This window comes from Phalacrocorax carbo, chromosome 16, assembly GCF_963921805.1.
Source record: "Phalacrocorax carbo chromosome 16, bPhaCar2.1, whole genome shotgun sequence".
NCBI classification, from domain to species: Eukaryota; Metazoa; Chordata; class Aves; order Suliformes; family Phalacrocoracidae; genus Phalacrocorax; species Phalacrocorax carbo.
In genome coordinates, this window is record NC_087528.1 from 4346290 (window position 1) to 4359544 (window position 13255).

Sequence of the window (13255 nt, forward strand, 5' to 3'; positions counted from 1 at the left end):
AAAATGGAAACAAATATTTGATTTCATGCGTCCCATCTCCACTTGAAGAATGCCATCTGTCCACTATGAAGCATCGTGACTGATGACTTAAGAAAAAACATTGCTTGAGGCCCTTGAAAGGAAAACACAGCGCAGTGCTCTGTCACCCAGGTGCACGCTCTAATGACATGGTTTTAGGCTGTTCATAGCTGTAACTGCCTTTGCTTCTCAGGAAAGCTTTCCTCAAATCTATGGGTTGGTCTGAGGACCAAGATACTGTCTTTTAACACATAATTAGCTGGAGCAATTAGTGGTCATGTTGTTGTACAAAGAGCAGCAAAGGGAGTGTGAAAACTGACAGCCAGAGAGTGGCTCGACCTGAAACCACAGACGATGGCGGAAACGCTCAGGCAGCAACATCCAGCAGCCAAATTGTGTCTTGACACAGGCTCCACAGCACGGCAGCCAAATATTAATCCTGGTTGTACCCATGCAAATGTGGACCTTCTCTCCTGCATTGCACCTGCACTCATGTCGCCCCTGGGTATTTCCACTGAAATCCTGTTGAATTACCTTGAGTAACCTCCCGCCGACAGCAGGGAAAGGGAGAGCAGAGCGCAGCCTGCCGGCTTTGGAGCCGGTCCAGGATCACGCCTAAGTCCCAGAACGCAGAATCTGGCCCCTGCAAATCCAAAAACTGGAGCATGGAAAGACCAATGATTTGTGGGGAGACAAAGTGCACACAGTGGGCTGTACCTGTATCCCAGAATGTGCTTTTTGGAAAGGCGATGCTTAGGACAGTAGTTACACTTTATGCAGTTGACTTTCAAATCATCTGCCCTGTCCCATGAGCTTCTGGAGAAGAGAAAGAAGGCAGTCCGAGGTGAGGTGAAGAATGAGAATCAAGCTGGGATGACTGCTGTGTTGAATTCAAGATACTGTAATACAGGGTTAAAATAGAAGCACCTGCAATCTTTATACAACAACCTGTAATTATGTGCACGAAGACACGTGTCTCTACATGTGTGGGTGTATGCCTGCATTATTCATTAATATGGGTATAACAATCAAAGAAGCTGATATAGTTGCTTTTCTTTCCGTATTATCTTTTATTAGGAGATATGCATTATGATTGTTTCCATTTTTTAAATCCATGGCAAAACATTAAAGCATTTTCTGACTTTGCCATATGTCCCTTGCAGGAACCTGTGCTGTGCCAGCAGCCAGGGCTGTACCTACAAACCTACTTCTCTCTCTGAAGTGTGGCAGCCTTGTCCTTCTCCAGTCACTTTGGGCACTTGCTGTCCCCGCCCCAGGTTGAAGTCACAATCAGGCACGCTGCAAGTTTTAAGCCCAAAGAGCCCCTTTGAACTCAGAACTTCTCTGAGTCCTTGTTGCCTTCTGGCAGGTTATTCTGCGAGTTTGAGACGGATGTGATCTGGCTGGCAGAGGTTTATCCACTAGAGGCAGAAAAGCTGGTGCCCTGTAGGAGCGGAGCTAACCTGACGGGGTAGCACTGAAGTCAAATGGGAGCGGTAAAATGCTTCTGACCCAAGAGGCTCTTTCAAGCCCTGCGCTGAACAGGGTGTGGTGACAGGAGGGCGCCCCGCGCTTGCAGCATCGCTACGCACCGCTCCAGCTCAGAGCCGTGCCCCTGGCAGCACACGTCCCACCTGGCCCTGCTCAGGATGTGCACTGCTGCAATCCTGGCGAGGTCCAGGCGCTCATCCTGCGGGGTCTGGCCTCTGAGCCAGTGCAGGTGGCTGCTGAGACCCAGCTTTGGCTCCACCCGTGCGCATGGGGTGGGAAGTAGCTGGAGATCAAAGGGTGCCCTCTGCGTGGCAGACAGGTGAGACTGCTGCTGTACACCTGCCTGGAAAGCAAGCGATAGCAAAAAACTGGACCTGGTCCAGTCCAGGTAAGAGCAAGACTTTGCTAAGTGTAGAAACAAAGAGAGGTGCTTCACCCTTGTGCGATGAGGGCACAGCCTGGCCCTAAGCCATTTCCCTTCAACATTTTCATCTAGTAAGCATGCCTTGACTTCTGCTCTAAAAAAATGGAAATGATCTGGCTTCTCTAACGTTTGTTACTCCAGGTTACCCTGTGTGCTTCCCGGTAGAGAGGGCACAGACAAACCACGGTCACAACCTGCCTCCTCCCAAGCAGCTGTCAAACAAAACAGGAAACCGCAGCCCTACAGCGTGACTGCGCTTTGAAGCTCTGCCCTGCGGGACAGGCTTTGGTAACCTTTGGGGGAAGGTTTAACAGGCACCGTTTGGCCCTCCCAGTGCTGGAACCTTTCTTTGCCCTCTTACCACAAACACTGCTGCCCGCTCCTCTCGGGTGCTATACCCCGGGCTCGGGGATCCTCTCTTCCACTGCACATTAACAGAGCAAATAGGCAGCGAAATAAAACCACGCATTTACCTTAAGCAGATAAAGAAGCAAAGCATTTTCTGTTTGTAAAAGGGGAAGAGCAGTGAGTCCGTCTGCAAAACTTGTTTTCCATTAACCAGCCCGTGACAGTATCTTACATCCTCCTAATGGCGGTTTAACTGTCACCCCAAGAAGCAGATGGACTTTTGTAATACTGAGAACGCAAAATCACGAGAGGACGGAACCTGCAGGATCTGCCACATTGCAAAGCTGGTGAGACAAAGTTAGTTGGAGGGAAAGAAAAAGGGTTCTTTGTCCCTTCAACTTCATAGAGGTAATAACAGGAGAGCAGCCTGTGTCCTCCCAGGCCAAATAACCCTGCCAAGACAGTTGCAGAAACACAGACTTGCCAATGATGAGCCATATCTTCTCCAGTTATGGCTTAAAGCTCCCACTTGTCCAAGCAGTTCTCTAACCTCTGCCACAATGAATTGGTAAAAGGCTCCATCCTCCCAAGAAACTCTTAAACACCAGCACGTTTCATAAATATGCGTCCCAAGGATGTGGTGTTAACACTTCACAATTATTTTTTCCATGCCAGAACGAGTTAAGGTAGGAGTCTCTGTCCTGGCTTTGAATTTCCTGGCTTTCCCCTGTCTGCGTCACGACATAATTCTTTCCAGCCAGCCTTTTCCTCAGATGTTCAGAGTTAGCATTGGGATCCCTGCCAGCTCTCCTTCCCAAAACAAACATGAAGCCTCCCGATGCCAAAGATTTGCCTTCTATTCAATACCCCAGGGACAAAACACTTGGCTTTACAAGCGCTGCCCGATTTTCAATTCTGCAGAGGTATATAAATAAAAATGCAGCTTTATAGAGCCTTGTCTGCACTAGAAAAGACTTGATGGCATGTCCCTACAAGTTGTCTTCCTCTGTCAAATGTAAATACAGCTTCAATTAATTAAGGCGGTTATTTGCCAAGTTAGCACACACAGTTTCAGCAAGCAAGATAAGGCTTACTGTCAAATTATGTTTTCCCGGTGTAATCGTGTCTCATGCATTGGAGTTTTGCTAGTGATAAAAACACCCACCTATTATTAAATCACCCTGGTTCCAGTGTAAACCTGGTCTAAAACTAATGCCCTGAGAAGTGATAAAATACTATTCCCATCTCAGTAAAAAGTTTTTCTTTCCCTCCAGCGTCCCTGGGTTCACACCTTATCTGCCATTGCAACCTGCGTGCTTTGCCTGGAGGGCTGGGAACTGCAGAGCTGTTGGTGGTTGATGAGAAATGTTGCCATCACGGAAACACAGTGGGATGACTTGTACGACTGGAGTGCTGCAATGGATGGCTATAAACTCCTCGGAAGGGATGGGCAAGGCAGGAGAGGCGGTGGGGTAGCCCTGTATGTCAGGGAGTGTTTGGATTGTCTGGAGCTTAATGATGGTGGCGATAGGGTTGAGTGTTGATGGGTAAGAATCAGGGGAGGGCCGAGCAGGCAGATATCGTGGTGGGAGTCTGTTACAGACCACCCAGCCAGGACGAAGAGGCGGATAAAATATTCTACAAGCATCTGGGAGAAGTCTCACAGTTGCTAGTCCTTGTTCTCGTGGGGGACTTCAGGTTACCAGATGTCTGCTGGAAATACAGTGGAGAGGAAACGGCCTTAGGAGGATCCTGGAGTGTGTGGAAGAGACCTTCCTGACACAGCTGGTGATGGAGCCAACTAGGGAAGGCACCTGCTGGACCTGTCGTTTGTGAGCACAGAAGGACATGTGGATGATGTGATGGTTGGAGGCTGGCTTGGGCACAGCGATCACGGAATGATAGAGTTTTTGATTCTTGAAGAAGTAAGGAGAGGGGTTGGCAGAACTGCTACCTTGGTCTTCCGGAGGGAAGACTTTGGCCTGTTTAGGAGACTGATCAACAGAGTCCCCTGGGAGGCAGCCCTGAAGGGCAAAGGAGTCCAGGAAAGCCAGGCATTCTTCAAGGAGGAAATCTTAAAGGAGCAAAAGCAGGCCGTCCCCGTGTGCCGAAAGACAAGCCAGCGAGGAAGACCACTGGCCTGGCTGAACAGAGCGCTTTGACTGGAACTCAGGAAAAAAAGGAGAGTTTATGACCTTTGGAAGAAGGGGCATGCAAGTCAGGAGGAATACAAGGACGTTGTGAGGTTATGCAGGGAGAAAATTAGAAGGGCTAAAACCCAGGTAGAGCATAATCTGGCTACTGCCATAAGAGACAATAAAATGTTTTTACAAATACATTAGCAACAAAAGGAGGGTTAAGGGGAATCTCCATCTTCTATTGGATGTGGGGGGAAAGATAGTGACAAAGGATGACTAAAAGGCCGAGGTACTCAATGCCTTCTTTGCCTCAGTCTTTAATAGTAAGACCAGTTGTGCTTTGGGTACCCAGCCTCCTGAGCGAGAAAATGGGGAGCAGAATGAAGCCCCCGTAATCTAAGGGGAAACTGTTAGCAACCTGCTACGCCACTTAGACACACACAAGTCTCTTGGGCCAGGGAGGATCCACCCAAGAGCACTGAGGGAGCTAGCAGAGGTGCTCACCAAGCCACTTTCAATCCTTTACCAGCAGTCCTGGCTAACCCGGGAGGTCCCAGTTGACTGAAGTTAGCAAATGTGATGCCGTCTACAGGAGGATCCAGGGAACTATAGGCCTGTCAGTCTGACCTTGGTGACAGGGAAGGTTATGGAGCAGATCATCCTGAGTGCCATCACATGGCACATACAGGACAACCAGGGGATCAGGCCCAGTCAGCATGGATTTATGAAAGGCTGGTCCTGCCTGACTAACCTGATCTCCATCTATGACAAGGTGACCCGCCTAGTGGATGAGGGAAAGGCTGTGGATGATGTCTGCCTAGATTTTAGCCTTTGAAAACATTTCCCACAGCATTCTCCTGGAGAAACTGGCTGCTAATTGCTTGGATAGGTGTACTCTTCTCTGGATAAAACAACTGGCTGGATGGCAAAGCCCAGAGAGTTGTGGTGAAGGGAGTTAAATCCAGTTGGTGGCTGGTCATAAGTGGTGTTCCCCAGGGCTCAGTGTTGAGGCTGGTTCTGTTTAAAATCTTTATCAATGATCTGGACAAGGGGATCAAGTGCACCCTCAGTAAGTTTACAGACAACACCAGGAGTTGATCTGCTTGAGGGTAGGAAGGCTTTACAGAGAGATGTGGACAGGCTGGATCGATGGGTCAAGGCCAGCTGTGTGAGGTTTGAGAAGACCCAGTGCTGGGTCCTGCACTTGGTCCACAACAACTCCATGCAACACTATAGGCTTGGTGAAGAGTGGCTGGAAAGCTGCCCAGCTGAAAACAACCTGGGGGTGCTGGCTGACAGCCGGCTGGGCATGAGCCAGCAGTGCCCAGGTGGCCAAGGAGGCCACCAGCCCCCGGGCATGTGTCAGCACTGGGGTGGCCAGCAGGAGCCGGGCAGGGATGGGGCCCCTGTGCTCGGCACTGGGGAGGCCCCACCTCGAATGCTGGGCTCAGGTTTGGGCCCCTCGGGACAAGAAGGGCCTTGAGGGGCTGGAGCGTGTCCAGAGAAGGGCAGTGGGGCTGGGGCAGGGTCTGGAGCACAAGTGTGCTGGGGGGCGGCTGAGGGGGCTGGGGGGGTTTAGCCTGGAGAAGGGGGGGCTGAGGGGAGCCCTTCTCGCTCTCTGCAGCTGCCTGAGAGGGGCTGGAGTGAGGGGGGGGTCGGTCTCTTCTCCCAAGTAACAAGCGATAGGATAAGAGGAAATGGCCTCAAGCTGCATCAGGGGAGGTTTAGATGGGATATTAGGAAAAATTTCTTCACCAAAAGGGTTGTCAGGCACTGGAACAGGCTGCCCAGGGCAGTGGTTGAGTCACCATCCCTGGAGGTATTTAAAAGTCATGTAGATGTGGTGTTTAGGGACATGGTTTAGTGGTGGGCTTGGCAGTGCTAGGTTAACAGTTGGACTTGATGATCTTAAAGGTCTTTTCCAACCTAAATGATCCTATAAAAATATATGAAAATATTGATGATGATATAGGTAATATCATTAATACAAATAGAGGTAGATGCTAAGCATATATTCTTAGCTCATGCTAAAAGTCCACTGTCTTTTTAGGGTAACAAAGAACTATCTTGTGAGCCCAGTAAGCTTCAGTACTGAAGGAATGAGAAATGTGGGTGCTTAAACAATATGTCCAAGTCTCCTACGCACTCAGGAAGAGACAGTAATATATAATAACTCATAATTAACAATATCTCTATAGCACTGCCTGTGAAAGGCGCTCATGTTCCTTCATAAATATTAATTAAATCAACCAACACCCCAGTTGCGTAGCAATTATTACTGCCATTAACAGATGGAAAAACTAGGGCACAGTTCTGTTGCCCACACAGAGCATCTGCTGCAGATCTAGGAAGAGAGTGACCCAGCCACAACCTGGGATGAGTGATCAAATGCTGGACCCAGATGCCTCATGACAAGTATCTGTCTCCAGAAACTGTACCTGAATTGTCAGGTCAGGGTGGAAGTGCTTCTTTGGAAGGTTAATGTCAAGCAGCATCATTATTAGAGGGAAACAAAGCAGCAGCGTCTCCAAGGAAACCAGCACACATGAGAGGGAGCAAGCAAGGAGACAAAACCGGTTGTTGGAAGAGAGCTAGAGATGGCAGCTGTTCCGATTTTCCCATTTTTTATATTTCTGGTATGATTTTCTCTTGATAAGTTAGATAGCTTTCTGCTGTGAATGTCAGACCAACTTAGTTATAAACAATTATAACTTTCTGTCACTCAAGCATGAAGGACCAGATTTCCACCTCGGAGTCCTTCCAGCTGTCCCAGGAGTCCACCTGGGCATAGTGCCATCCTGGGCAGCAGCAACCACCAGCAGACTCCAGCGTACATCCCCCCGCACTTCACACTTTTCTCATTTGTATCCTCGCTACAGCTCTGGCTGTCATTTCATCCTGAAATGCAGCTATTTTGGGTACAGGCTTCAGAAGCCCCTTAGGGACATCAGCAGTACACACACGTTTGCTTTCAGCACCCAGACCTGACACTATGGGACAGATTCGGCACAGGGAGTCAAGCACTTGGGAGAGTCACAAAGTCGGTGGTGCTGGAACAGGACCAGGAGACACAGGTCAACGCTTTGCCTTATAACAAAGGTAGCTGTCGAGCCTTGGGCTCGCAGTTTTTAACCCACCTAAAAGATGGCATGCTGGGCTATAAGGCTCCCCTAAGCATGAAGCAGTATTGGCTCATGGCTGGAAGAGCAGTTTTTCCAATTAAACACTCAGTATCAATTCTTACGTCTTGGCATTCCCAAAGCGCCAACGTTACACAAGCTGAATAGCGGATAACGGAAGGTGATGTGGTTCTAAGGCAGTAAAACTATTCTTAGGCTCTTCTTACAGCCAAGGGGTTTGATGTGGACATGTTACTGCGCTTCTATTCTTAGCACTATCAGAGGATGAGCATTTGCACCATAAGAACAATGTGCTAATAAAAGATGAGAGAAGATTTATCCCTATTCAAATAAAAAAAAAATTCACTTCATGGGAAAGAATTCTCCCTTGTGAATATGGGTTAGTCTGTCTGGACTAATCCTCTCTTCATATGTAGTGGCTTATTAGGGATTTGAAAAAAAATCTGAAGGCTTAGACAGTATATTTACAGTGGAACAGGCTCACATGAAAGATGTATTTTCAGTGAATTTAATGACACGTTTGACTTGAATTACTGTTGGAGAAATCTAGAAATCTGTGGGTTTTTTCCTGTTGTTTCTGTGAAACCCTTTAATAAAGGCTTTACAGAAGCAGTAATATGTAACTTTAAAAGGGCACTAAAGCCAATTGAAAGCAAGCCAGTGCCGACTGAATTCCCGCTTCCTGCCGAACAGCAATAAATCCTCCCACCACCACTCAGTTCCCTTGTAACCACAGAGCTACAGCTCGTCAGGCCGGCACAATGACCATAGCTCACTCGAATCAAGTGTCTTAAGGCTCTATGTCCATGGCTTCCCCAGATTTATCGTGGCTTGTTCATTGACTTCTCCGCTCCACCCACTCTGGCCATTTTTTGTTAGAGTATATTTTATTTGGTTTTCTTTGAACCTGCTGGGGTTAGTTCATAGAGTGAAATTCAAGTGCAGCCCCTGCATGCCAGCCGTGTAGTAACCCCCTTATGAGCCGCACAGACATCCAAGAAGAGAGAGAAGTCTCAGTGCAGAGGGCCGAGAGCAGAGAAAATTAATGTGCAGCAGAGACACATAGAGTGAAGCGCAACGGGAACGTGAGCTGCCCAAGGATGCCCCATAAGCCAAGCACAGAATTGGGAACAGAGCATATTTCCTAAATCCTTGTCTCTCAATCCAACGCTCTCCAACTCACATTGCTTCTGAATAAACTGTAACACAATTTTTACCAACATCTTACTCATTTGCAAATGTCACCTACTTCAGAACACTATTTATATGCTAGATATCCGGGCCTTAAAATACTACCTAATTCTCTAGGCAAAACACACGTCTACATAAGCACAGTTAAGATTAAGCAAGGCACAAAATCACGATCATCTGAACAGTGATGGAAGAGCCAGATACAGTGTGTGCGAAGAGCTACAGGTGTGCTGGTCCACTGCAGCTGTAGATCTCGGCAGCGTAACATCCCAGCGCTTTCCCCATGCTGCCAGCTGTGGGCCAGAGCTTGCAAGATGCTGCAGATGTCTCAAAGGGGATTCAGTTTCCGCAGAACTCCCCTGCGCAGCTCGGGGTATAGCCGTCAGCAAAGCCCGTTTTCAGGATGCTTTTTAGACCATGTGAACTCCAGCAGGGGATATGCCTCTTGCACCATACAATCCAGGAAAAATAGCCACACTGCTGTGAGGGTGTTTGTGCCCATTTTCTTGCAATGATGCAAAGGACATGGCAAAGGACTGCAGGCACTTGAGGGACTGTGGCTTCGGGGGTGATTTCCTGCCAGCTTGGCCTGATAAAAGCCCATTTGCATGCATTAATCCTGCCACAGTCATTAAGTAAAGTGTGGTAGCGGAGACCTCCACAAAGCGGTAGTTTCACTCGCATTGACTTGATTACTTGCGGTTCTCTGTACATACCCAAGGGCTCTCTCACTGCTCTAATACACCAGTATTGTTCTAGTATAGACAAAACTAAGAAAGCCATTTTATTTCCACTGGGAAGGCAAAGTCCTGATGGACTTTAGCCTCCCATTTTGTGGAAGGGGATTTTACCCACTGTTTAGAAATACTATCAGGAGGAAAGTATCCTTTGCTGCTGTTACCTCCACGTTTCAGGGCAGAGTCCACCAACTCTATCACAACTGATAAATTTCCTTACAAGTGAACACTGTGCTCCTAGAAACTGCTCCCCTGCCTGCCTCCCCGCCGGCACCGCCTGCGGCGCTGCAGCCTGGCTTCCCAAAGCTTAAGGGAGAAAACTTGACCACACCAAAATCAACAATTTTGCCGCTGAGTTTCAGGGAGCCACAAGTCTGCGGTTGCTGTACGGAAAAGGTTTGCTGTTAGAAAAAACTACGTATCTGGAGGATTTCAGCTATCTAAAAGTATTTATTAACATAGCCTTGCAAGTCTCTATCTCTGCATGTGTTACATAAACAAACACGGTGGCAAAGATACAGCAGATGTCTCATGGTATCATTATGTTATTTGCATGACCATCAAAGAGCTGCAGAGCTTTTCTGCTGGCATCGTGGCATTTTATACAACATCTCACCGTCAACAAAGAAAACAGCTCTGCTACGCACTGATATTTGTGAGCTCTTTTTATTCCCCCCAATTTCTTCTTAGCAAACATTATTACTTCTGTTCCCTAGCACCAAGGATGCCTTGTCACTGAGAAGGCTCCTAGCATGTTAGATGATATAGGAACACACAAAAAGCTTTAGAGAGCTTACAAGGTGAAGATAAGGCAGGTAGGAGAGCCCAAGGAAGGATAACACTGGCCTACGTGGGTGACGGTGGCCACAACACACCAGCAGCTTAGTCACTGCCAAGTTTCTTCAAAGCCGCTACAACTTGCAGCTAACTAATTGCACTTCTTCAGTGCTAGATAACTAAAACAAGACATTCAAGGTAATTATTTCAGTATGATATGTGGCAGAGGATCATGCCACCAATTTCTGATTTATTACCAGTTTCATCACATCCAGGGCTTTACTCAAGCCCACAGCTCTCAGGAGCCTTCCTTTCAATTCTGGCTTCCTTCCAAAGCCAGGCGTATCTGTAACTCACAGGGGTGCAAAGGACAGCTTGAAAACAAAACCTCACTTCACCCTCAAGAATTCAGAAACCAAAGGAAAAAACCACTAACCATTCTGGCTGCTTTTTTAAAAATACAGATTAAAAAAAGATACTCCGTATCTCAAGATTTCTTTGCCAGTGCCAGGATCCTCTGCCAGCTGGTGCATAAATCAGCACGTCTGGGGCTGTAGTGCAGGCAGCCGGTTACTTCCCAGCTGGAGTACAAACCATGCAATCCAGCCAACAGCTTTGTTCAGTTGTGGTTCGAATTCGCTGCAGTTGATTTCTGGAAGTATTTAAAATGCCCGTCCTGAAGGCATTGGGACCACTGCATCCAGTGAGTCATCCCCGACACCTGACGTAGACAGGTAGTAAATCTCGCCATGTTTACCAAAGCTTTCTATAGGACTCTGTGGGTACTTTGCATTAAGATGATGTAAAATAGCATATGGGACTGACATCTGCAACGGTGTGGGTCCAGTGCTGGTTTTCCCCTAATAACCTGTTAAAATCCACCAGTCAGAGTACCATACACAGTAACTCAAGCACTATCTAGAGGGACACAGTAACCTGGTGTTAAGCATCCCATCTTAGGATTCCAGAAAACAGATTTCAGCTTTTTGCTCAATCATGGACATGTTTGGGTAGGACAAACCAACTTAAGCCATGAATTCCCTGCAGCCAAATGAGTTTTTAAAAGCTGGTTTGGCCACCAGTGAGAGAGTGTCTCTCCCAGCACAGAATGCATCAGGCACCAACCAGGTCTCCCCAGTTTCTCAGGTGGGTTTTGCAGCCCAGGCTGATGGGGACAGAGCAAGACCTGAGCTGGCTGTGCTCAGGAACATCTACACTTCAGTGGCTACAAGACCAACATCCCTCTTATCTCTGTGCCTATGTGCTTCAGCTGGAGGACAAAAAAAAAAACAACAAAAAACCACCCCAACAAAAAACCAAAACCAACTACCCCAACATTTCCCCTCAAACCAGCAAGACATGGAGGAAACTTGTTAGCCAAAAAGGCCTTTAACTTATAGTTTCCAAATTATGGGACGAATAATGGGACCTGATGCAGATAACATTAGATATACTGGAGATACAATATCAGCCCTCGTGCGGCCCAGCTGGAACACGATACAGCTGAAGGAAGGCTCAGGGCCGAGAGGCAGGGTCAGACATGTGGAGATGCTCATTGAAAGCCAGGTTGTAGGTTGCACTTGCTACAAAGGGTCAGAAACTCCCGTTTCAGTGGGGCGGCCGGCGGCGGTGACTCACATGTATCATGTTACTGGTAAATTTACCCTGGTTCACTATTTCCCTTGGGCAGGAGGCAGTGTACCCAGCTTTTCCAGGAAGCATATTGTATCCTGTCAGGGGATTTGTGTGGAGCAAGGGGTACTCTGCCCCGTAAGAGCAGAGTTCACGTTCTACCCGTGGAAAATAAGCGCCAAGACAGGCTTGGCCCTGCCCTCTGGGGACCTTACAGACAAAGGGCAAGTATTAAATTCTGATGGGAGCAGCAGCTGGCTTCTATCAGAAAGGCACTATCTGTATCCTTTTAAAATCCTTAGCGTTTCTTTTCTCACTGGAGAGATAAACAGCCTACCAAGGTCATTTGCACTCTGCTGGCTAAGGAAGATGTGCCGAGGCTGCAGGGCAGCGGCGGCTCAGCCGGTCAAGGATGGGATGCTTTGAACAACACTGTGTTCCTGCAAAAATGATGGTACCAAGCATGACTCGAGATTAAACCAAGGCCCTTCTTCAGTGCCTGAGCAGATAACAGCGTCACTGCTTCAGACTGCCAGTGGGCTGCCAGGCAGCAGCAGCGTAAATGGAAATTAGTCTCTTTGGATGGCAGACAGGATTGCAAGCCTATATCAATGCAGAACACAGCTGAACACAAAATGACCCCCTTGGCAATGTCACCAAATCAAATAAATCAGCGTCTCAGCTTACCTTGTGAATGCGTTTTCCTTTTGCAAACGGAGGGTAAACATAGCGGATGAGGCAAGCTGATCGGCAGAAACTGGAGCTCCGAGGCAGGGTCCCCTTACACAACAGTAGTCCTTTTCCCCGGCAGGTCAGAGGAGTTCCCGTAGGCAGAGACGAGCCCTTTTGCCCAGCAGGTGCTGGGGGAGCCCTGCTGCATCACCACCAGCCGGATTGGAGGCTGGGTATCTGCAGGGACCTCAGGAGCATATTCCTTGCTGGGATCCTTCCCCCTGCAGTCATAAAGCACACAGGAGATCAGGAAGACCAGAAGCAAAATAACATAACTAGCTACCAGAATGATGAGATTCAAGGTAACAGGGTCAATCTCCAAATAAAACTCCATTTGGTCCCATGCTATTGAGTGCAAACCCAGAGAATGAAGTTTCATACGCATGAGTGGGCAACCGCTAACAGATCAGAATAGATGTATTGGCTTTGCGGTAAAAATACATTAATCCTCAGGTCTCCTGTAGCAATGGATTTCCTCGAACTGGATGATTAAAGCAGCTCAGATTAATAACTTAAGCTCCTTCTTTTAATGCCACGTTGCCTACAGTGGCAGAAGCTAAATTTGAATGCTATATTGACAGGAAAACATCCCCCTTGCTCAGGGACTCTCTTTCCTTGATGGGCAGG

General features: G+C 47.9%; 2 protein-coding genes across 3 annotated transcripts in view; both read right to left on the bottom strand.

Annotated features, from left to right (window-relative positions):
• MMD (monocyte to macrophage differentiation associated) overlaps positions 1-12702 on the bottom strand; it is a 47395-nt gene extending 34693 nt beyond the window's left edge. The window contains exon 1 of one of the 2 annotated variants that reach the window (XM_064467323.1): positions 12584-12702. In XM_064467323.1, the coding sequence (XP_064323393.1) occupies positions 12584-12624 (41 nt within the window). In that variant the 5' untranslated portion in view covers positions 12625-12702. The remainder of the gene's footprint in view (positions 1-12583) is intronic. The other variant, XM_064467321.1, reaches the window with a different exon arrangement.
• On the bottom strand, positions 12678-12977 carry SMIM36 (small integral membrane protein 36). Its single transcript, XM_064467324.1, has one exon. The coding sequence runs from the start codon at positions 12960-12962 to the stop codon at positions 12678-12680; it is 285 nt and encodes a 94-aa protein (XP_064323394.1). The 5' UTR covers positions 12963-12977.
• Between the last annotated feature and the right edge of the window lie 278 nt (positions 12978-13255).

Coding starts and splice junctions, on each gene's coding strand:
- SMIM36 (XM_064467324.1), bottom strand. CDS start 12,962: ATGGAGTTTTATTTGGAGATTGACCCTGTTACCTTGAATCTCATCATT.